This window comes from Orcinus orca, chromosome 5 (genome assembly GCF_937001465.1).
Source record: "Orcinus orca chromosome 5, mOrcOrc1.1, whole genome shotgun sequence".
NCBI lineage: Eukaryota > Metazoa > Chordata > Mammalia > Artiodactyla > Delphinidae > Orcinus > Orcinus orca.
The window spans coordinates 16,222,534-16,244,427 of NC_064563.1; the positions used below are offsets into that span (position 1 = coordinate 16,222,534).

At 41.5% G+C, this 21,894-nt stretch overlaps 1 protein-coding gene and 1 long non-coding RNA gene across 5 annotated transcripts in view; one reads left to right on the plus strand and one right to left on the minus strand.

Annotated features, from left to right (window-relative positions):
- The first annotated feature begins 204 nt into the window (after window positions 1-204).
- LOC117198345 (uncharacterized) lies at window positions 205-16,506 on the plus strand. Of its 3 annotated transcripts, none has more exons than XR_004479459.2 (4): window positions 205-1,374; window positions 1,474-2,106; window positions 4,443-5,021; window positions 16,368-16,506. It is a non-coding gene; the product is annotated as an uncharacterized LOC117198345 (long non-coding RNA). The 3 variants fall into 3 exon arrangements; XR_004479458.2 differs by having other exon boundaries at window positions 205-775; window positions 1,264-2,106; XR_007477541.1 differs by having other exon boundaries at window positions 207-2,106.
- ARHGEF26 (Rho guanine nucleotide exchange factor 26) overlaps window positions 2,668-21,894 on the minus strand; it is a 154,237-nt gene continuing 135,010 nt past the window's right edge. For both annotated transcript variants that reach the window (XM_033414347.2, XM_004284500.3), the window contains 3 exons: window positions 13,114-13,181; window positions 11,724-11,828; window positions 2,668-4,884 (listed from right to left, as the gene is read on the minus strand). In XM_033414347.2, coding sequence (XP_033270238.1) covers window positions 4,742-4,884; window positions 11,724-11,828; window positions 13,114-13,181 — 316 coding nt within the window. In that variant the 3' untranslated portion in view covers window positions 2,668-4,741. The remainder of the gene's footprint in view (window positions 4,885-11,723; window positions 11,829-13,113; window positions 13,182-21,894) is intronic.

Below are 21,894 nucleotides of genomic sequence, written 5' to 3' on the forward strand. Positions count from 1 at the left end.
TTCACTGATCATGTCTTTGGTGTTATATTTAAAAAGTCGTCTCCAAACCCAAGACTACCTAGATTTTCTCCTGTATTCTAGGAGTTTTATAGTTTTGCATCTTAAATTTAGGTCAGAGTTTCTATATAAATGGATATTTCTTAATTTTTGTTATTGAGTTCCAACTTAATCATGTTGTAATCAGAGACCTCACTCTATATAACTTCAATCCTTTAAAATTTGTTGAAACTTGTTTTATGACCCAGGAAGTAGTCAGAAGTAAATATTCTACGTGTGCTTGAAAAGAATGTATATGCTGAAATTGCAGCGTGTCCTATATAAGCCTATTATGTTATTCTTGTCCAAAGCTTCTACATCTTCATCGATTTTTTATTTTTCCTATCAAATGAGAGAGGTGTGTTAAAGTCTCATTCTGTGACTTTTGATTTAATTCTTATATTTCTGCTCATTTTTGTCTTATTATTGAGACCATATTGTTGGAAGAATATATATTTAGAATTGTTGTATCTTCCTGGTTAAATGAAACTTTCATCATTATGTAGGCTCTATCCCTAGTCATACCCTTTATCTTACAGAGTTGTTTTATCTAATATTGACATAGCTACAGGTAGTGAATGTTGTGATATTCTGCCCAGATCCTCCATCAGGACTGATGGTATTCCCTTAGCTGCTGGAAGTGCTACCAGATGACAGCCTTCACTCACCAGTCCTCTGCAGGAATTGTCCTCGCCTCACCCAAGGCCACAGCCTGCATCCTGTGACTGGTCAGAGCAAGGTTAGAAAGACCTAGTCTCCTTGCCAAAGCTCCCTCTCTTTCCCCTCTCTCTCCTCTGAGACTCCAGTTAAATCCTGCACTTCCCATCTCTCTCCTCTTCATGCTTCCTTGTAGGTTTCTTCTAGCCTCTCTTTCAGTTCACCAGAATCTTTTAACTATCAAATCTGATGTTAAATCCAGTTCCATATTTTCTAGTTGTTTTTCCTCTCACTTCTTTTGGTTGGTTGTTCTATATTGCTTTTTGAAGTTTGGCTTTATCTCCATAAACGAAGCAATTGTATTTTACTAATGATTTGACTGTCTAGAGTCCCTGTGAATGTATCAGTTTTTTTGTTTTGTTTTTGTTTTTCCTGTATCCAGATGCTGTCTCTCAGAGGTTTTTTTTTGTTTTTTTGCTGATCCTTTCATTTGAGAATTTGTTTTTTTGGAAATAATTGAGAACTAAGATGATGATAGCTTTCCCCAGAGCAAGGTTTTATTTCCTCCAGTCAGGAACTTGGTATGCTAGATGCCTGAAGAGTGAAGCTCGAGGCCCTTGAGGTTTAGTTCCTCACTCCAGAGTAAGCCCTTTGGAGACCGAACCCACAATGGAGATTATGGTAGGCACTAAACTCTGACCTGTGTTATTTAACTCTGACCTGTGTTATTTAGTACTGCAAGTCTACCAAACAAACAGCTGCCTCTCTGCTGCTTTCCAGAGTCCAAGGAAAATGCAGCAGTAATTTGGGATGGAGGAGGGACCAAAGAGGAGGATGCATCCTGCTACTTCCAAAGATGATATTCCCCATCTCTTCCCTCTTTCGTCACTACCTTGAGCGAAAATCCAACAGAGATGCCTTTGATTTATGTATCCTATCACATAGCTGTATTTTAGCTGCAAAGAATGCTGGAAAACTAGCATTTTAAGGTTTTATAGAGGGTGTTGTAGACAGAATTCTAAGATGATCCCATGATCTCTGCTTCCTTGGTGTTGCAGCTACGATTAGGTTACACTGCATGGCAAAGGAATTTTACAGATCTAATTAAGCTCCCAAATCGGCTGAATTTGAGTTCATAAGGGAAATTATTCTATGGGTCTAATATAATTATATGAGTTCTTTAAAAGCAGAGTTTTCTCCAGCTGGTAGCATAAGATGTAATGAGAGAGATTCCAAGTGTGAGAAGGACTGAACACGCCACTGCTGCCTAGAAGATGGAAGGAGCCACGTGGCAAGGAATTCCAGTTCCTGGAAGCTGTGAGCACCCTCCAATCTCCCCGCCCTCCAGCAGCCAGCAAGGAAACAGGGGCCTCAGTCCTACAATCACAAGGAATGGAACTCTGCAAATAACAGGTATGAGCTGGAAAGCAGTTAAGCCAACACTTTCATTTCAGCCTTTTGAGACTCTAAGCAGAGAACCCAGCCAAGCAGTCCTAGACTTCTGACTACAGAACTGTGAGACCATACAGGAATGTCTTAAGCCACTAAGTTTGTGGAAATTTTATTCAGGAAAAGAAAATAACACAGAGTCATTCTTTGTCTTCCACCAAGATGCACAAGGTGGTGAAATGTCCCAAGCACAAAGGTTCAGACACTGAGTGGCCAAAATGAATGATAAGGTATATACTCCAAGGGTCAGCAGCAGTTAGGAAGCTATGAACTATTTGAGGTAAGCTGTTCAGTCATGCAGTTTTGTGGAAACTATAAGAAGAAACAGGATAGCCCAGTTCTTAAGAATGCCCCAGCCTTCTAGGGCAGCTAAGGCCCATATGTACCCAAAAAAGAAAGATCAGACACCTTCAATGTTAGCTGCAGATACCTTTTGAGTAGAACTCTGATTTGGCTCAAAATTCAGCAGACTATGTACTTAAATGAACACATCCTATAGTAAATTAAATCACATCAGCACGAAAGAACAAGTATATACAAAATCTTTATAAGCTCACATATTTTGCCAAAAGTGTACAAGCAATCTCAATTCATTGGGACAAAAATGAATATTTTTGTTCTCCACAGGTCACTGAATGAAGTCATTGTACAATTCAGAGAAGCTACTAAGTTTGAAAAACAATACTGTGTCATGTTCACAGTTGAACTGAAACACTGTGAATGAGTTAATACCTGCCATAAAACAACACTTTATCTAATAACAGTATTAACCTGCTTGCTAAATAGGCTCTGATTTATAAGATGCACATATTCCAAAACTGTTCACCATCTCTACTGATAAATTAATTCACAGGATTCACATAGTTGCTTTTTAGTGTCAACAGGGTGTTAGCAAAAATAATACGAAATGGTCTCTTTGCAAGCAACACATTTACCTTCCTTCCTAAATGAAAACATTCCATTAGATTAGATTTCAATTTGTTAGCTTCTCCTCCAGAAATTCTGTGACATCAAAGAGGAGATAGATTTCTTGTTTTACCAAACCCAAGACCTTGCTTGCTGGGTCCACTGCTATTCTCCATTGACAGACTGGCCCAGAACTCAAGGAGCTCGGGGCCTGGCATGTCTTTATACTCAGAAATGTGTGCATTGATAAAGGAGAGCAATCCACAGGCGAGGCAGCTGCAGATGCCCCCTGCAGGCTCACTGCTGCAGTGACAGGACACAGAGCATGTGGGCTGAGCACACTCACCTCCCGCACTGGGCTTCTGCAAAGTTACTCACAATTGAGTAACTGGTTGGCAGTCAGTGGCTGGGGACATGTCACACATGGATCTGAGTCCTTGAATGATGTACCCTTTGCCAGGTTTTACCCCTTCATGAAAGAGAATGGAGTAGAGAAGGAACGTAGCTGCCAGTAAAAAAATCACTCCTCCCCTCACTCTTCCAAACCCTCCAATTCCCTCTTTATGAAACGTACTATTACAATGACTTTTCTCTCTCCTTGCATCAGTGGAAGAAATAAAGTTCTACAGACACCCGCAGTTAAGAGAGACTTCAAATCCAGCAAGCAAAGCCTTTAGTGCAAATAAAATGAGTTCCCATTAAGCTCAAAATGTTATGTTGCAACTAGGTACACCATGTTGCCTTCTTGATACCTTTTAAGGTCCAATTTTATCTTCCTTGAGATTGTTAAAATGTGTTTCAGCCAATTTCCTTTTGGAAATGGGAGTAGGAACAGTCAAAAACCGTACATTATTGAAGGCAAAGCAGCCTCACGTCAGTTTATCATCTCATATAGGTCTATTTTTAAAAAGTACGACCCCTGTCCCATATTCAGGATTTTCTCACATATATGAACCATCTAAATTCTATATTGTTAGAGTAGCTTAAGTTTTATTAGAATATACTTACCAAAGACCGAAGTTGGGTGAGATGGATTTTTTAAAAAAATCTTTAAAGTAAGGCTCCTTACTTCCCTTCTAATGAGGAAAGAGGTGGAAAAAATTCAAGTGTCAATTTCCCTTTCCTGGGAAGAGGTTTAGAAAAACTGAGCTCACCTTCAGAACTCTACCAGTTCCTTTTGAAATCAAGAAAGCATTAGCATCAGATCTAAAATATAAGAGGCAGGAGCAATATTTACAAAACTGGGTATTCCTTAAAGATATAAAACCTTGCTAATACTGGAAGAACCATATGAAGGAGATGTTTAAAGAGGGATAGCATACATTCTTGGTTAAGTGAGGATAGAGAAAACCAGAATACAGCATCTTACATACATATATATTTTTTTATGCCAGAACATGATACAACTAGGAGTAGCTGAGGCTGCCTCATCCCTGAAGTGGACTGCTCAGCTATTCTGTTTACCTAAAGAGGTTTGCAAAAGGATTGCTGTGCACAAACTGAGCTTCGTGGATTAACTATCCAGTAGCTGTTCTCCTGAGAGAACAGAACCACCTGGCAAGCTTAAAGGCAAGTGTTTCCTTTCTTTTAATTAAATAGGCTGTGTTAAAATTAACATCAAAACCGGCCTTGAACCAACCAGCCCACCATGATGTAGTGCAAATCTCCCAGTGACAAAATACCATCAGAGAGGCTACACGTTGGTCTCCAGCCCCAGCAAACGTCCCATTCTCTCCACATTCTTATCAATTGTAGCTTGACATGTTATCTCCTTGGCACATTCCATAGGAAACCAGCCCCTTTCTCCATCTCGCAGTCTTTCCCCTTCATACCAGCCTGCAAAGAAGAGCAGAGTCCTCATGGGGCACCAAGTATTTGGATGAATCTTGACTGTTCAGCTCCGAGGGAGGACGATATGGGCAAATTTCAGAGGCAGTATCCTGCCCCAGGTTGGGTACCACGGATGATGCAAGGTGAGAGAGAGAGGTGGAACGGGGGAAAGGTTTCAAGAGGGACTCAATGGCATATCATGATGAGAGGCAGAACACGATCAGAGGCCCTGAAGTGAGGTGTCTAGGAGAGTATTGAGCTTGGGCTGAGTTGCAGAAAGGGATGATGTTTTGGGTAGGAAGATCATGACTTTTATTTTTTTACTTTATTGAAGTATAGTTGATTTACAGTGTTCTGTTAGTTTCAGATGTATAGCAAAGTGTTTCAGTTATACATATATATATATATATATATATATATCTTTTTCAGACTCTTTTCCCTTATAGGTTTTTACAATTATTGAGTATAATTCCCTATGCTATATAGTAGGTCTTTGTTGGTTATCTATTTTATATATAGTAGTGTGTATATGTTAATCCCAAACTCCTAATTTATCCCTCCTGCCCCCAACCCTTCCCCTGTAGTAACCGTAAGTTTGTTTTCTATGTCTTTGGGTCTGTTTCTGTTTTGTATACAAGTTCATTTGTATCTTTTTTTAGATTCCACATGTAAGTGAAATCATATATTTCTCTGTCTGGCTATACTTCACTTAGTGTGATAATCTTGAGCTATAGCCATGTTGCTGTAAATGGCATTATTTAATTCCTTTTTATGGCTGAATAGTATTCCATTGTATACATGTACCACATCCTTTTTTTTTTTTTTTTTTTTTTTTTGCGGTACACGGGCCTCTCACTGTTGTGGCCTCTCCTGTTGCAGAGCACAGGCTCCGGACGTGCAGGCTCAGCGGCCATGGCTCACGGGCCCAGCCGCTCCGTGGCATGTGGGATCCTCCCGGACCACGGCACGAACCCGTGTCCCCTGCATCAGCAGGCAGACTCTCAACCACTCTTTGCCACCAGGGAAGCCCACATGTATCTTTTTGAATTATGGTTTTCTCCAGATATATGCCCAGGAGTGGAATTGCTAGATCGTATGGTAGCTCTATTTTTAGTTTTTTAAGGAACCTCCATATTGTTCTCCATAGTGGCTGCACCAATTTATATTCCCACCAACAGTGTAGGAGGTTGCGTTTTCTCCACACCCTCTCTAGCATTTACTTGTAGGCTTTTTAATGATGGCCATTCTGATCGGAGTGAGGTGACCTCATTGTAGTTTTGATTTGCATTTCTCTAATAATTAGTGATGTTGAGCATCTTTTCATGTGCTTTTTAGCCATCTGTATGTCTTCTTTGGAGAAATGTCTATTTAGATCTTCTGCCCATTTTTTGATTGGGTTGTTTGTATTTTTGATACTGAACTGTAAGAGCTGTTTGTATATTTCGGAGATTAATCCCTTGTCAGTTGCATCATTTGCGAATATCTTCCCCCATTCCATAGGTTGTCTTTTCATTTTGTTTATGGTTTCCTTTGCTGTGCAAAAACTTTTAAGTTTAATTAGGTCCCATTTGTTTATTTTTGTTCCTCCATTATTCTAAGAAAGAGATCCAAAAAGATATTGCTACTATTTATGTCAGAGTGTTCTGCCTATGTTTTCCTCTAGTAGTTTTTATCATCTGGTCTTACATTTAGGTCTTTAATCCATTTTGACTTTCTTTTTGTGTGTGGTGTTAGAGAATGTTCTATTTTCATGCTTTTGCATGTAGCTGTCCAGTTTTCCCAGCACCACTTATTGAAGAGACTGTCTTTTCTCCATTGTGTATTCTTGCTTCCTTTGTTGTAGATTAAGTGGTCATAGGTGCATGGGTTTCTTTCTGTGTTTTCTAACCTGTTACATTGATCTATGTGCTGTTTTTGTGCCAGTACTGTACTGTTTTGATTACTGTAGCTTTACAGTATAGTCTGAAGTCAGGAAGCCTGATTTCTCCAGCTCTCTTTTCTTTGGCTATGCATGGTATTTTGTGTTTCCACACAAATTGTAAAATTTTTTGTTCTAGTTCTGTGAAAAATGTCATTGGTAATTTGATAGAGATTGTGTTGAATCTGTAGATTGCCTTGGCTCGCAGAGTCATTTTGACAACATTGTTTCTTCCAATCCAAGAACACAGTATACCTTTCCATCTGTTGGTGTCATTTTCAATTTCTTTTATCAGCATCTTATAGTTTTCAGAGTACAGGTATTTTGTCTCCTTAGGTAGGTTTATTCCTATGCATTTTATTCTTATTGATGCAGTGGTAAATGGGATTCTTTCCTTAATTTCTCTTTCTGATCTTTTGCTATTAGTGTATAGAAATGCAACAGATTTCTGTGTATTAATTTGTATCCTGTGACTTTACTGAATTCACTGATGAGCTCTAGTAGTTTTCTGGTAGCATCTTTAGGATTTTCTATTTATAGTGTCATTTACAGTGTCATGTCATCTGCAAACAGTGACAGTTTTACTTCTTCTTTTCCAATTTGGATTCCTTTTTTTTTCATCTGATTGCTGTGGCTAGGACTTCCAAAACTATGTTGAATTAAAGTGGTGAAAGTGGACATCCTCGTCTTGTTCCTGATCTTAGAAGAAATACTTTCAGCTTTTCACCATTGAGTATGATGTTAGCTGAGGGTTTGTATCAAGATGATCATGGCCTCATAGAGTGAGTTTGGAAGTGTTCCGTCCTCTGCAGTTTTTTGGAATAGTTTCAGAAGGATATGTGTTAACTCTTCACTAGATGTTTGGTAGAATTCGCCTGTGATGCCATCTGGTCCTGGACTTTCGTTTATTCAGAGTTTCTAAAACACAGATTCAATTTCAGTACTTGTAATTGGTCTGTGCATGTTTTCTACTTCTTCCTCATTCAGTCTTGGGAGATTGCACCTTTCTAAGAATTTGTCCATTTCTTCTAGGTTATCCAATTTATTTGCATATAGTTGCTTGTAGTAGTCTCTTATGGGCCTTTGTATTTCCATGGTGTCAGCTATAACTTTTTTTTTTTTTGCGGTATGTGGGCCTCTCACTGTTGTGGCCTCTCCCGTTGTGGAGCACAGGCTCCGGACACGCAGGCTCAGCAGCCATGGCTCACGGGCCCAGGCACTCCACAGCATATGGGATCTTCCTGGACCAGGGCACGAACCTGTGTCCCCTGCATCGGCAGGCAGACTATCAACCACTGCGCCACCAGGGAAGCCCCTATAACTTCTTTTTAATTTCTAATTTTATTGATTTGGGCCCTTCCTTTTTTTCTTGATGAGTCTGGCTAAAGGTTTATCAATTCTGTTTATCTTTTCAAAGAACCAGCTTTTAGTTTCATTGACCTTTTCTATTGTTTTCTTAGTCTCTATTTCTGCTTTGATATTTATGATTTCTTTCCTACTACTAATTTTGGGTTTTGTTCTTTCTCTAGTTGCTTTAGGTGTGAGGTTAGGTAGGTTATTTGAGATTTTTCTTGTTTCCTGAGGTAAGCTTGTATCACTATAAACTTTTCCTCTTAGAACTGCTTTTGCTGCATCCCATAGGGTTGGATCATCATGTTTTCATTTTCATTTGTCTTTAGGTATTTTTTGATTTCCTCTGATTTCTTCAGAGATCCATTGGTTGTTTAGTAGCATATTGCTTAGCCTCCACATGTTAGTGTTTTTTTCTTGTAGTTGATTTCTAATCTCATAGTGTCGTGGTCAGAAAAGATGTCTTGATATTATTTCAATTTTTTAAAATTTACCAAAGCTTGCTTTGTGGCCCAGCATGTGATCTACCTTGGAGAATGTTCTATGTGCACTTGAAAGAATGTGTATTCTGCTGCTTTCAAATGGAATGCTCTATAAATATCAATTAAGTCGATGTCTAGAGTGTCATATAAGGCCTGTTTCCTTATTGATTTTCTGTCTGAATGATCAGTCCATTGATGTGAGGTGTTAAAGTTCCCCCACTATTATAGTGTTACTGTCAGTTTCTCCCTTTACAGCTGTTAGCATTTGCCTTATATATTGAGGTGATCCTATGCTGAGTGCATATGTATTTACAATTGTTCTATCTTCTTCTTGGATTGATCCCTTGATCATTATGTAGTGTCCTTTTTTTTGTCTTTTTTAACAGTCTTTATTTTAAAGTCCATTTTGTCTGATATGAGTATTGCTACTCCAGCTTTCTTTGATTTGGAAATCCTTTTGCATGGAATTCCCTTTTCCATCCCCTCACTTTCAGTCTGTACGTGTCTCTAGATCTGAAGTGGGTCTCTTGTAGACAGCCTGTATACGGGTTTTGTTTTTGTATCCATTCAGCCAGCCTATGTCTTTTGGTTGGAGCGTTTAATCCATTTACGTTTAAGGTAACAATATGTTACCTTATTGCTATTTTGTTAATTGTTTTGGATTTGTTTTTGTAGGTCTTTTTCCTTCTTTTCTCTTTTGTTCTCTTGTGATTTGATGATTATCTTTAGTGTCGTTTGGATTCTTTTTTGTGTGTATATCTATTATACATTTTTGGTTACCATGAGGTTTTCATATAGCAGTCCATATATATACATGATTGTTTTAAGTTGCTGATCTCTTAATTTCAAATGCATTCCAAATATCCTGCATTTGTACTCTCCTCTCATGATTACTGATTTAGATATCATATTTCTGTGTGGATGATTTCCTACCTTTACTGTATGTTTGCCTTTACCGGTAAGCTTTCCCATTTTGTAATTTTCTTGTTTCTAGTTGTAGCCTTTTCTTTACTGCCTAGAGCAGTTCCTTTAGCATTTGTTGTAAAGCTGGTTTGGTGGTGCTCAATTCTCTTAGCTTTTGCCTGTCTGTAAAGCTTCTGACTTCTCCATCAAATCTAAATGAGAACCTTGCTGGGTAGAGTATTCTTGGTTGTGGGTTTTTCCCTTCCATCACTTTAAATATACCATGCCACACTCTTCTGGTTTGCAGAGTTTCTGCTGAAAAATCAGCTGATAACCTTATGGGGATTCTCTCAGTGTCTTCTTCCTTAGGTTTATCCTGTATGGGACTCTGTGCTTCCTGGACTTGAGTGACTATTTCATGTCTCGTGTTAGGGAATTTTTCAGCTATTATCTCTTAAAATATCTTCTCAGGACCTTTCTCTCTTCTTCTGGGACCCCTATAATGCAAATGTTGGTGCATTTGATGTTGTCCCAGGTCTCTTGTACTGTCTTCATTTCTTTTCATTCTTTTTTCTTTGTTCTGTGGCAGTGATTTCTACCACTCTGTCTTCCAGCTCACTTATCAATTCTCCCGCCTCATTTATTCTGCTATTGATTCCTTCTAGGTGCACTTTTCATTTCAATTACTGTATTCTTCAACTCTGTTTGGTTGTTCTTATCTTTTCTAACTCTTTGTTAAAAACTTCTTGTAACTTCTAGCTCTGTGCATCTATTTTCCCACATTCTTGGATCATCTCTACGATCATCACTTGGAATTCTTTCTTAGGTAGATTGCCTATCTCTGCATCAGGTAAGTTGTTTTTCTGGGCTTTTATCTTGTTCCTTCATTCTGGAACATATTCCTCTGCCATCTCACTTTGTTTAAATTTCTATTTGTATTTTTATGTATGAGCAAAGTTAGTTATGTTTCTCAGCACTGGAGAAGTGGCCCTCTATAGGGGATGTCCTGTGTGTTTCAGCAGTACACTCCCCTCTCATCACCCAAGGGCCGGGGACCAACTGGTCTCAGGGTAGGTTCTGATCTGCATTTGTGTACTCGGTTCTGCAGGCTGCTGGATCGTAGCTTTCTTGCTTCTGGTGTCTGCCCCTGGTGAAGTGGGCTGGATCTTGGCCCTCTGGAGGCAGAGCCGTGTCATGGGGTGGGTCTCGAGGTCCCTGTGGGTTCAGGAAGTCTTTAGGCGGCCTGTCTGCTGATGGGTGGGGCTGTGTTCCTACCCTGTTGGTCGTTTGGCCTGAGGTGTCCCACTACTGGAACCGACAGGCTGTTGGGTGGAGCCAGGTCTTGGTACTAATGAGCCAATATGTCATCCACCAGGATTGTTCATGTGGTTGAATGTAGCCCAGTATGTCTGTCTGCCACCAGTGTCTATGTCCCCACAGTAAGCCAAAGCCAACCCCCACTTCCAAGGAGCCCCTCTAAGACCCACAGGTAGTGACTTCATAGGAGCCTGGGCCAGACCTGCTTTTGCCCTGGGTCCTGGTGCACACGAGACCTTGTGTGAGCCCTCCAAGAGCAAAGTTTCTGTTTCCCCCATTCCTGTGGAGCTCCTGCACTCAAGCCCCACTGGCTTTCAAAGGCAGATGCCCTGGGGGCTGCTCCTCCTATATGCCAGACCCCCAGGCTGGGGAGCCTGACATGGGGCTCAGAACTCTCACTTCTGTGGGAAAACTCCTGTGATATGATTGTTCTCCAGTTTGTGGGTCGCCCACTTGGTGGCGGGGGGAGGGGTATGGGATTTGATTATATCACGAGCACACCTCTCCTACTGTCTCATTAGGTTTCTTCTTCATGCCTTTGGATACAGAAAATCTTTTTTGGTAGGCTCCAGTCCTTTTTTTTTTAATCAACGGTTGTTCGGCAATTAGCTGTGATTTTGGTATGCTCGTGAGAAGAGGTGAGCTTACGAGTCCTTCTACTCTGCCATCTTGTCTCCCAACTGACTTTTATTTTCTAAGTGAACAACCATGTGACCAGATCCTATTAAAAAAACATTTAGAAGCAATAAAGTGTAGATAAAGGAGAGGCAGGCGCATATGAGGAAACCAAAGGGATAGGGAATATAAGCAGTGATGACAAAATGAGACCCTGAACGCTGGTCCACCAGCGCCCCCATCAGAACACTCCCACTCACCATCGCTGACACACTGATAAATGAGGACCACGTCCGCCACCTGCAGGGAGAGTTCATCTGGTTGCTTGGCAGTAAATGATCTAATGATTTCCACTTGGGTCAGTGCTAAGGGCAAAAGGGGACATAATGAACTTCCGGTAGCAGTGGAAAAACAAAACAGGTACAAATCAATATTCTGCATTCACTTAGTCTTTCTGTGCAATCAGAGCCAGCACAGATAGAAACAAGGTAGACTCCTAAAAAGCAGAAAATCTTTCCCAGGAATTCTCTTACTTGGCTAAGAGCTTTAGGATTTTTAGAAGCTCAGAATTGAGAGAGGCCTTTTACGATACATGAATCCCCTCAAAAATAGCCTTGATAAAAAGTCATTAGATACATCACACAATAGAGCAGAAAACAGTCACTGGGCATTGGGGAAACTGAGTCAAGATAGATTAGGTATGTGCCAAGGCCATGAGGATAAAATCCAAAATCTATCCAGTGCTCCTGGCTCTCATCCAGGGTGCTCGCCCAGCCCACCCAACAGCACATAAAAGCTGCCAGAGTTTAGAAATAAAAGGAGCTCCAAGCAAAAGTTGGTTAGAAAACATTTTAGTTTTCCCCAAATTCTCGATCATAACAAATCAGTTTTTACTTCAGTGACTTGCTACTGGCTGGCCTGAGTTTTTACTCGTTTTTTTTACTATGAAACTTGATTCCAGAGAACTTTCAAACCAGTCTCTTCAGCTCTGACTCTAAGCTTAAAGCTATGATTTTTGAGTGCTCCAGGAATCCACTTTTGCTGCCCTAATTCTTTGAATTTGACCTTCCAGCTGGAATCATGCAGAGCAGCATAACAAGATGCTCAGCATATGACACTAATCTTTACTGTACCAGTACCGAGTTCCCTAGAAAAATAAAATATATTTTTTAATATTAATAAAGTCAAAAGGAAGGGTAAAGTAATTTACCTTAAGGTTAAAAATCCATTTCAGCTTAGATTCACACTGTCAGTATGGAGAAGGCTTAAACATGCTACTATTGCCCATAGCAGCTAGAAATTTAAGAGCTTTATAGTATAAGCAGGGCTTTCAATGTGAATTTAACTTCATCCTCACTATCATAACGCCGTGTTGTATATAATAATGCACCTAACTTGCAGATGATTTAAGAGGCTCAGAAAGGCTATGCAGTGATCTGCCATGTTTACACAGCAAAGAACTGCACTTTGGATTCAGTCCCCTTGACTTCCAAAGCAGGGAGCATCCAGACCTGAGGTGGGGCGGCAGGAAGGAAATCTTGGAGAAAACTTACAAAGCAGGTACTGTGGAGGTTAACCACTAATAACCCAGCGACCAGCAGGGGGCAGAGCCCTCCACGTTCCAGAGCAGACGGCTCTCCAGGTACTTACAGGTTCGGTCCGGAGGCTGCTTCCCGCTGCTGTGTCCCAGGGCAGTTATCCAGCGGGCTCGCTCGCTCCTAAACACAGAGGGCAGATCCGTTGAGAGATTCAGTGGTGCTTAGACACAGAATGAAGTATGTTCTAGAATGCAAAGGCATTCCCTGAAAACAGGGCAGACATGCTCTAGAGAGGTAAGTGGCTGGCCTTCAAAGCTAGGGTAAGAGTTATTTAAAAATGAAAAACAATTACTAAAATAAAAATGATCATCTGGGAAATCTCAAATAGGCCTCAAATGAGTCATTGTCAAAAGATTCTGAATGAATTTAGCTTGTTATTAAGTGGAATTTCTCATATAACAGTTTAACATTTAACAAATATCTGATTACACTAATACATTATAATCACAAAAAGATATTTCATACACTCACAATCTGATGTTTAACATTTCAAAAAAGTAAATTTCATTTTAAAAAATCCTAGTAAATCAGTCTCTCGCCACTCCCTCCCCTCTTTTCCTTCCCCCACACTCACAACCCATTTCCACATAAATGAGAAACCTGACATTATTTAAAGTTGTTCTGTTCCTCATACAACAAATGTTGCCAAGTATGAGCCTTAGTGAAATAAAAATTCTTTGTTGTCAAATGCTTAAAATAATTTAGTGATTACAGGAAAAAAAAATTTTTTAAGATAAAAAACAACCAAAAGCTTTTAAACAATATTAAGCTACAATTACATGAAACAGAATAATTATTTAACTAAAGGATCAAAAGTTTCAGATGAGCAAGCATTACTCCATAATATAGTAACCAGGTTTTTGATTTGGAAAGTCAGGTATTAGCACTGTGATTAAATAAACCACACACACATACACACTTGAAAATCTTTTAAGAAGCATTTACATGGCAGATACAGCACTTGACATCCATTATTTCCTGTAAGCTTCCCAAAAGCCTGTTTAAGGGATGAGAAGACTGCACAGAAGTTCAGAGGTAAGCGACCCAAACGAAACGTCAGTTTCTACTATGCCACTCTACCTTCTTAAGAAGGGATGCCTTATAGAAATAAAAAATAAAAATTTTAAAAAAGAAATGGGACCTAATCAAACTTACAAGCTTTTGCACAGCAAAGGAAACCAGAAAAAAAAAAAGACAACCTATGGAATGGGAGAAAATATTTGCAAATGATGCAGCTGACAAGGGCTTAATCTCCAAAATATACAAGCAGCTCATGCAGCTCAATATCAAAAAAGAAACAACCCAATCAAAAAATGGGCAGAAGATCTAAATAGACATTTCTCCAAAGAAGACATACAGATGGCCAACAGGCACAAAGAAAAGACGCTCAACATCACTAATCATTAGAGAAATGCAAATCAAAACTACAATGAGGTATCACCTCACACCGGTCAGAATGGCCATCATTAAAAAGTCTACAAATAACAAATGCTGGAGAGGGTGTGGAGAAGAGGGAACCCTCCTACACTGTTGGTGGGAATATAACTTGGTGCAGCCACTATGGAAAAGAGTATGGAGGTTTCTCAGAAAACTAAAAATAGAACTAACATATGATCCAGCAATCCCACTCCTGAGCATATACCCGGACAAAGCTCAAATTCAAAAAGATACATGCACCCCAATATTCATTGCAGCACCATTTACAATAGCCAAGACACGAAAGCAACCTAAATGTCCATCGACAGATGAATAAAGAGGATATGGTACATATATACAATGGAATATTACTCAGCCATAAAAAAGAATGAAATAATGCTATTTGCAGCAACATGGATGGACCCAGAGATTATCATACTAAGTGAAGTAAGTCAGAAAGAGAAAGACAAATACCATATGATATCACTTACATGTGGAATCTAAAATATGGCACAAATGAACCTATCTCTAAAACAAACAGACTCACAGATATAGAGATCAGACTTGTGGTTGTCGGGGGGAGGGGGGAAAGGGAGAGATGGATTGGGAATTTGGGGTTGGTAGATGCAAACTATTATATTTGGAATGGACAAACAACAGGTCCTACTGTATAGCACAGGGAACTATATCCAATCTCCTGGGATAAACCATAATGGAAAAGAATATTAATAAAAGAATGTAAACGTGTAAAACTGAGTCACTCTGTTATACAGCAGAGATTGGCACTACATTGTAAAATCAACTATACTTAAATTTTTTAAAAAGTAAAAAAAAAAAAGGATGCCTTTACGCCTGGTACTTTAAACAAAAAAACTTGGAGAAAAAAAATTTTTTTTTCTCCCACAACGGCCTGCACCTAAAAGATGCTTCTCACCATCACTCTATCTTCACTCCGCGACGTGTATCCATCCTTCCATCCAGACAGAGCAGACTTCTTACAGTCTGGAACTCAACATGCTATTCCACACCTTTCCTAGTTGTTCTTCTCACTCTCAAGTATGACCTTCCTTCCCCATTTTTACCGAGCTGGGCCCACTCATCATCCCTATTTGATTGCTTTATTGAAGAACACACACATAAAACACTGCACTAATCTTAAGTGTATACAGATCTGTGTTTACTTAGGTACAACCACGTACACATGCCCACAGATCAAGACACAGACATGCCAGGAGGTTCCTTTTTTGTTCCTTTCCAATCAGTAACCTCCTGCAAAGGTAACTGCTATTCTGATTTCCATCACATAGACAAGTTTTGCCAATCTTGAACTTTATGAAAACGGAATCCTTTAATATCCACTTTGGTATCTGGCTTCTTTTGTTCAACACATCTAACTCAATATTGAAAACACAAGCCTCACCTCCTCCAGGTGGCTGCCTCTGATGTGTGAGCCCACACTTCCGTCCCCATCCCATTCTTGAGAATCCTGTTCTCACGCCCCCCCTCTGCACAGCTCTGTCACACTGCCTGGCAGCTGTAGGCCTCCTGAAGCCAGGCATCTTATCTCCGTAACTGCCTGCACATAACAGGAGCTCTGTAAACCCTGACCTCACTACTGTATATATAGTATACTATATATATATATATATATATATATATAATATATATAAATCACTACTACTCATTGACACCCGATCTTTTATGGACTTGTCTGTTTCTCTGACTGGGCCATACACTCCCCAAGGACAGTAACTGGATCTTGTTCTAAATAGCATAAGGGATCACATATACGCCAGGTACTGTGCTTTTTTATATTTGGCAAGTACCATCTAGTCTAATCTTTACAACCGTCTTGCAAGTATTACCGTTATTATTCCCAATTTTTTTCAGAGGACGAAGCTGAAGTCTGAACTCTTAAGTACCTGCTCACAGTAAAACTGCTAAGTGGTAGAGTCAGAATATACGCCAGGCAGCCGGGGATCAAAGAGGTGGTGCCCCCTAGCAGGTGCTTACAAGATAACGAGGGACCGCAGGAAGGGTGGAAACTGTAGTCTGCTGAAAGACAGACTGACTTAAAAGAAGAAACTGAGGCTGGGCCCTGGTCGAGCTGCTGAGTCAAGTAGTAATATGCACAGTTTATGTAAAAACTGATGACACTGTCTTGCTTTTAAAAACTTTGTCTCTAATACAGGACAAAAAGACTTCAGGGTGGTTTTATAAGGAACAAGTAAAGCACAACCTCCTTTCAGATAATCCCAAGCAAACACTTAAATCTTTGATATCTCTTTGTTGGGTAAGATTTTTACAATTCAGGCTCAACTAGAATTTCCAAAGTACAAAGGCAATTGAAAGCTAAACAATGTCTTAAGGATGGAAGAGCTGTTCGCCAAGAGTAACCTAAAACGATCCATTTGCGTCTCCACGTGCCATACCCAGACATGTCAGATTCATCTTTGGCTTACCATGACATTTTCACATGGCCCTAACTGCTGTCTGCAGTCCTTCTAGTCAGATCTCCCAGCCATGGACCGTCTCTGGCATTTGAGTGGCCGGTTTTAGGGGCAGCCTCACCCTGCAGCCAGTTTCTAGAAGTCCAGGTGAAATCTTTCACTCCTGTTGCATGCTGCCTGGATGCTAATGGCATCCCTTCGACAAGGCAGCCCCTCACAGGGGCTCCAGAGGACAGAGCAAGACAGTCCTTATTGCCTCAATGAAAGGAGCCGCTTCTTGAAATGGCTTCAATTGAATCAGTCCCACCCCCTCTGAGATGCCATTAAAACCACACGACATTACCCAGGGCTTCCGAGAGCCATGCCAAGGAGCCCCCTCCTATCATGAGGCAGAAAGCACTGCATCTCTAAAGCAGGGAGGAGACTCACTCCACATAAAATGGAACTCTAAGAACAAGAAAACCCCGGGCCTAGACATACCCATTATTAAATTTAGATATCAAGTCCAAGGCTCACACACAGACAGCTATTATCTCCAGGGACAGGTAAGGCAATCAACACGAATTCACAATCCACGCCACACCCAGCTTACTGAGATTTCCCTTTGCCCAAAGTGCCACAGTCAGCAATGCCGCTAATGGGGACCTGGGGCAGATCAACTTCTAAGGCGCTCCTGACCCCTCCCTTCCTTCAAACAACATTCACCAAGTCCCTGCCTCTACAGGAGTCCTGTGCCAGGCTGGGGCTGCCAAGTGAGTAAAATGGAGCCTCTTGCACTTCACAGCCTTCCTTCAATGAGGGAGCAGACGGAGCAAAAGACAAATGCACACAGAATCCAACACATTGTGCAATGTGCTGGGATGGCGCCCTCTCAATAAAACCCATCTGAGAGTTGAGAAGAGGCCCTTTCAACATAAATATCTGGAAGCGCAGTCCTTTCTCTCTGCACGGCATGAAATGATGTTCCTTACAGAACCATCCTGAAGCTCCCCACTCGGGAGTCAGCTGTCACAGTATCTTGTCCTGTCCCTCATATGATTGATTAAGCACCGTAGGTTTAAACTTAATTACACAAAGGTTGAAGATACAGCCAAGCTGGACTTCGCATTGAATACCAGGCATCTGCTAGAAAACACAGATCCACACTAAGAAAGTAGAAAGCAGGGTTTGAAACAGAGGTTAGGACCGTCAATGAGACGGAATGGAACAAACGCCCACAAAGGGCTTCACCACTGGAGGGGGGTCTCCCTGGATTTTCAATAGAAGGGAAGAGACCTCAGCTGCTGTTTAACCTTTCTTTTGTCCCTTTAAAAATGGCATTTGACCAGATGTATACCTTTTGTGCTCCGTTTCACAGCCTACAAACTTACCTATGGTTCCTTGTGAAACTCCTGTACCCATGGCCTTTGGGAAAAAAGTCTTCCTAAGGAGTAGGATCATGGAGATGGCTGTTTTTGTTCATTCTCTCACACATTCAATTCAACGAGATGAGTTCAATAAGCTGATCCATTAAAGAAAACCCACAGGGCAAAAATAGTCCTCATGAATGCTGTGCAACAAAGCCTTATAAAGCTGGACACCAGCTCAACTTACTAATTTAAAAAATCTGGGCTTCCCTGGTGGCGCCGTGGTTGAGAGTCCGCCTGCTGATGCAGGGGACACGGGTTCGTGCCCCGGTCCGGGAAGATCCCACATGCCGCGGAGCGGCTGGGCCCGTGGGCCATGGCCGCTGAGCCTGCGTGTCCGGAGCCTGTGCTCCGTAACGGAAGAGGCCACAACAGTGAGAGGCCCAAGTACCGCAAAAAAAAAAAAAAAAATCTAACCAAAGCAAAGTAGTTCCCCTAGCCCACTAAGAGTTCTAGAAATTTAGATTCCATGACATGTTATATAGTTAAATCAACTGTTTCCTGTTTATCATATCAAACAGCTCATGAGACCTAGTCTGGTCCAGAATCCTGAAGTTAACCTTAAGTGGATCAACTACCTGTTTCCTTGGAAAAAAGACCCACACCATCACCTGCTCTCCTGTTTTACTGGAGGTCAGTGATGAGGAATCACCAAAGATTTAAGTATCTTGACGGGCACTGTACAAATGTAAAAGATTATTGGACATAGATTCCAGATTCAACGAAGAAAAAAATACTACAATCTGTAATAAATACATTTTTTTCCATACAAATTGTGATCTCTATGTGGATTTTTCTTAAAGGATGAAGAGTATGTCAGACGTACTATTTACAATTTTATCCCATCCTATTTACTTCCTGTTAATTAAATCATTAACAGAAGCAGGAAGAGAGCAAAAGACTGCCTGCAAACAATGCCCCTTTATCAGGAGGGCCCAGGAATGGGTTGTCAGAATGGCTGACAGGACTATTAGGCATCTGGTTCAATTTGTGAGACAGAAACTTTGAGAAGGGCCTTTGCTTACAGCTTAAGGTGATTATATCTCATAGCTAAATAGAACGGGTGAAGAAAGTTTTCGTTCATTACTGAACGTGTCCTTGTGTCTCATCTCTGCACAGGCTGGACCCAAATGCCATCCAAATTCCATTATGGACGCAGGAAGCCAAGGACGCCACTTGCCACAGCGTTGCTCTGTGCCAGCTGCAGCTGTCTGGGCTTCATTTTAATGAAGGCAGACAAAGGGGGCTCTCGGCCTTGAACATTCCTCTTGCAAGGCCCAGAGGGAAAAATGACTTTAGTAAAACATTCCTCCTTTGTCCTTTTACCAAGGGGTGAGCTTCTGTATTTTCCACCAAACACTGTCTCATTAATAATGCAATGACCTAAGATCTTTAACAAGCAAACAGATATAACACAGTATGGCTTAGAGGTACACGCTAAAAAAAAAAGTTTAACTACATCCTTGACAGCAAATGTTGAAAAACAAGTGGAATTTAGATAAAACTTGCTCTAGCAGCACAAAACAAACAAACAAAAACCCCAGTGAATAGAGACATAGAGGAGCAGTATTTCTCTACATGCTGCTACCTTGCCTTGGATATAGAAAAGTAAATTGTATTAATTGTAGGGCAATTCCAAAAAAATATTTATTGGGAACCTGCTACATACAAAGTGAGACAAGGACAAAACTGAAGCTGAGTGTGGGGATTAGTAATAAAACTGTGAAGAACTGATTGGAGAGAAGAATGGTTAGGAGGCTTTGAGGGTGGTTCAAAAGATAAAGGATATATGGGTTGCCCTGGGAAGGAGGTAGTGGGATGGAAACATGTGGGAAGATGCAACAGCATTTCATACAGGAAGAACCAGTCCAGGGTGGATCTGTCCAGATCTAGAAGCATCAGAAATGACACCAAGTCTCCAGACTGGGTAAGTTGAAATGGTGTCAAGGGTACCATTTACAGAAATGTGTGTGTCAGGGAAAGCGGAGCGTACTGATGATGACTGGTTCCAGACAGGCTGCATTTCTGAAGGGGAAGTGAAGAGGAAAGGTTACGTGTGGGAGAAAAACTAAGAGCACACAGATAACAGCTTGAGAACATCTCAAAAAGGGGGTTAGCGTCAGAGAGCTGGGCAGCTAACAAAATTAAATGATATTAGAGGTAAAGAAAGCGGAAGACTGGACTGCTGGGTGTGGTACCTAGGAAGCCACTGCTCATCTTCTGATGGAGCGCCCTCAACTGGGTGGCAGAGGAAGACGCCATACTGAAGACGGTCAAGGAGTAACTCAATATAGGGCGTCAGCTGCTCAAGCCAAAAACCCAAAGCATCATCGATTCCTCTCTTTCACTCACAGCCACCCCAACTCATCCTGTCCTTCAGTTGGTCCTGTTGTCTCCACCTCCACAATGTTAGGTTTCCATCTCCTCGCACAGACCACAGTCCATCCCAACATCAAGACTCCCCTGGATTGGGACTTCCCTGGTGGCGCGGTGGTTGAGAATCCACCTGCCAATGCAAGGGACACGGGTTCAAGCCCTGGTCCAGGAAGATCCCACATGCTGCAGAGCAACTAAGCCTGTGCGCCACAACTACTGAGCCCATGAGCCACAGCTACTGAGCCCATGCACCACAACTACTGAGCCTGCGCTCTAGAGCCCCATGCTCTGCAACAAGACAAGCCACCGCAATGAGAAGCCCACGCACCGCAACGAAGACCCAATGCAGCCAAAAATAAATTTAAAAATAAGTTTTTAAAAATCATTAAAAGACTCCCCTGGACTAATGCAACAGGACCCTAACTGCTCTCCCCATTGAAACTCCTGTGCCCACACCAGTCTTCCATGGAACTCCCCATTCCAGTCTACGAGGCTCTAAACCAGTGCTTCTCAAAATATCTGGGGTGGGGCTTCCCTGGTGGCGCAGTGGTTGAGAGTCCGCCTGCCGATGCAGGGGACACGGGTTCGTGCCCCGGTCCGGGAAGATCCCACATGCCGCAGAGCAACTAGGCCTGTGAGCCACAACTGCTAAGCCTGCGCGTCTGGAGCCCGTGCTCCGCAGCAGGAGAGGCCGTGATAGTGAGAGGCCTGCACACCGCGATGAAGAGTGGCCCCTGCTCACCACAACTAGGGAAAGCCCTCACAGAAACGAAGACCCAACACAGCCAAATAAATAAATTTAAATAAATCAATAAATAAAATGCTCTGGGCTCCACCAGCCTCTCAACCACCCACTCTCTCCCTGGCTTATTCTGATCTAGCCAATTTCACTATGTTCAAGCCAAGTTTGATGGCCTCGAACTTGTTTCCCTAGGAGTTTGGCACTTGCTGTGCCCTCTGCCTGGAACGTTCTGGCCCTGCATTTTCCCATGGATGGATTCCTTCCAGGCACTCAGGGCTCAGTCCCAAATGTCACCTGGAGAAGTCTTCCTCTGCCATCTAATTTAGAGGACAGATCCCCATCCCAGCACTTCACACTCCGGAATACATTCCTGGCTTTACTGTTTCCACTGCACTTATTTATTTTTAAAATTGGATGAAGAAATGCTTTCCCACCATCCCAGT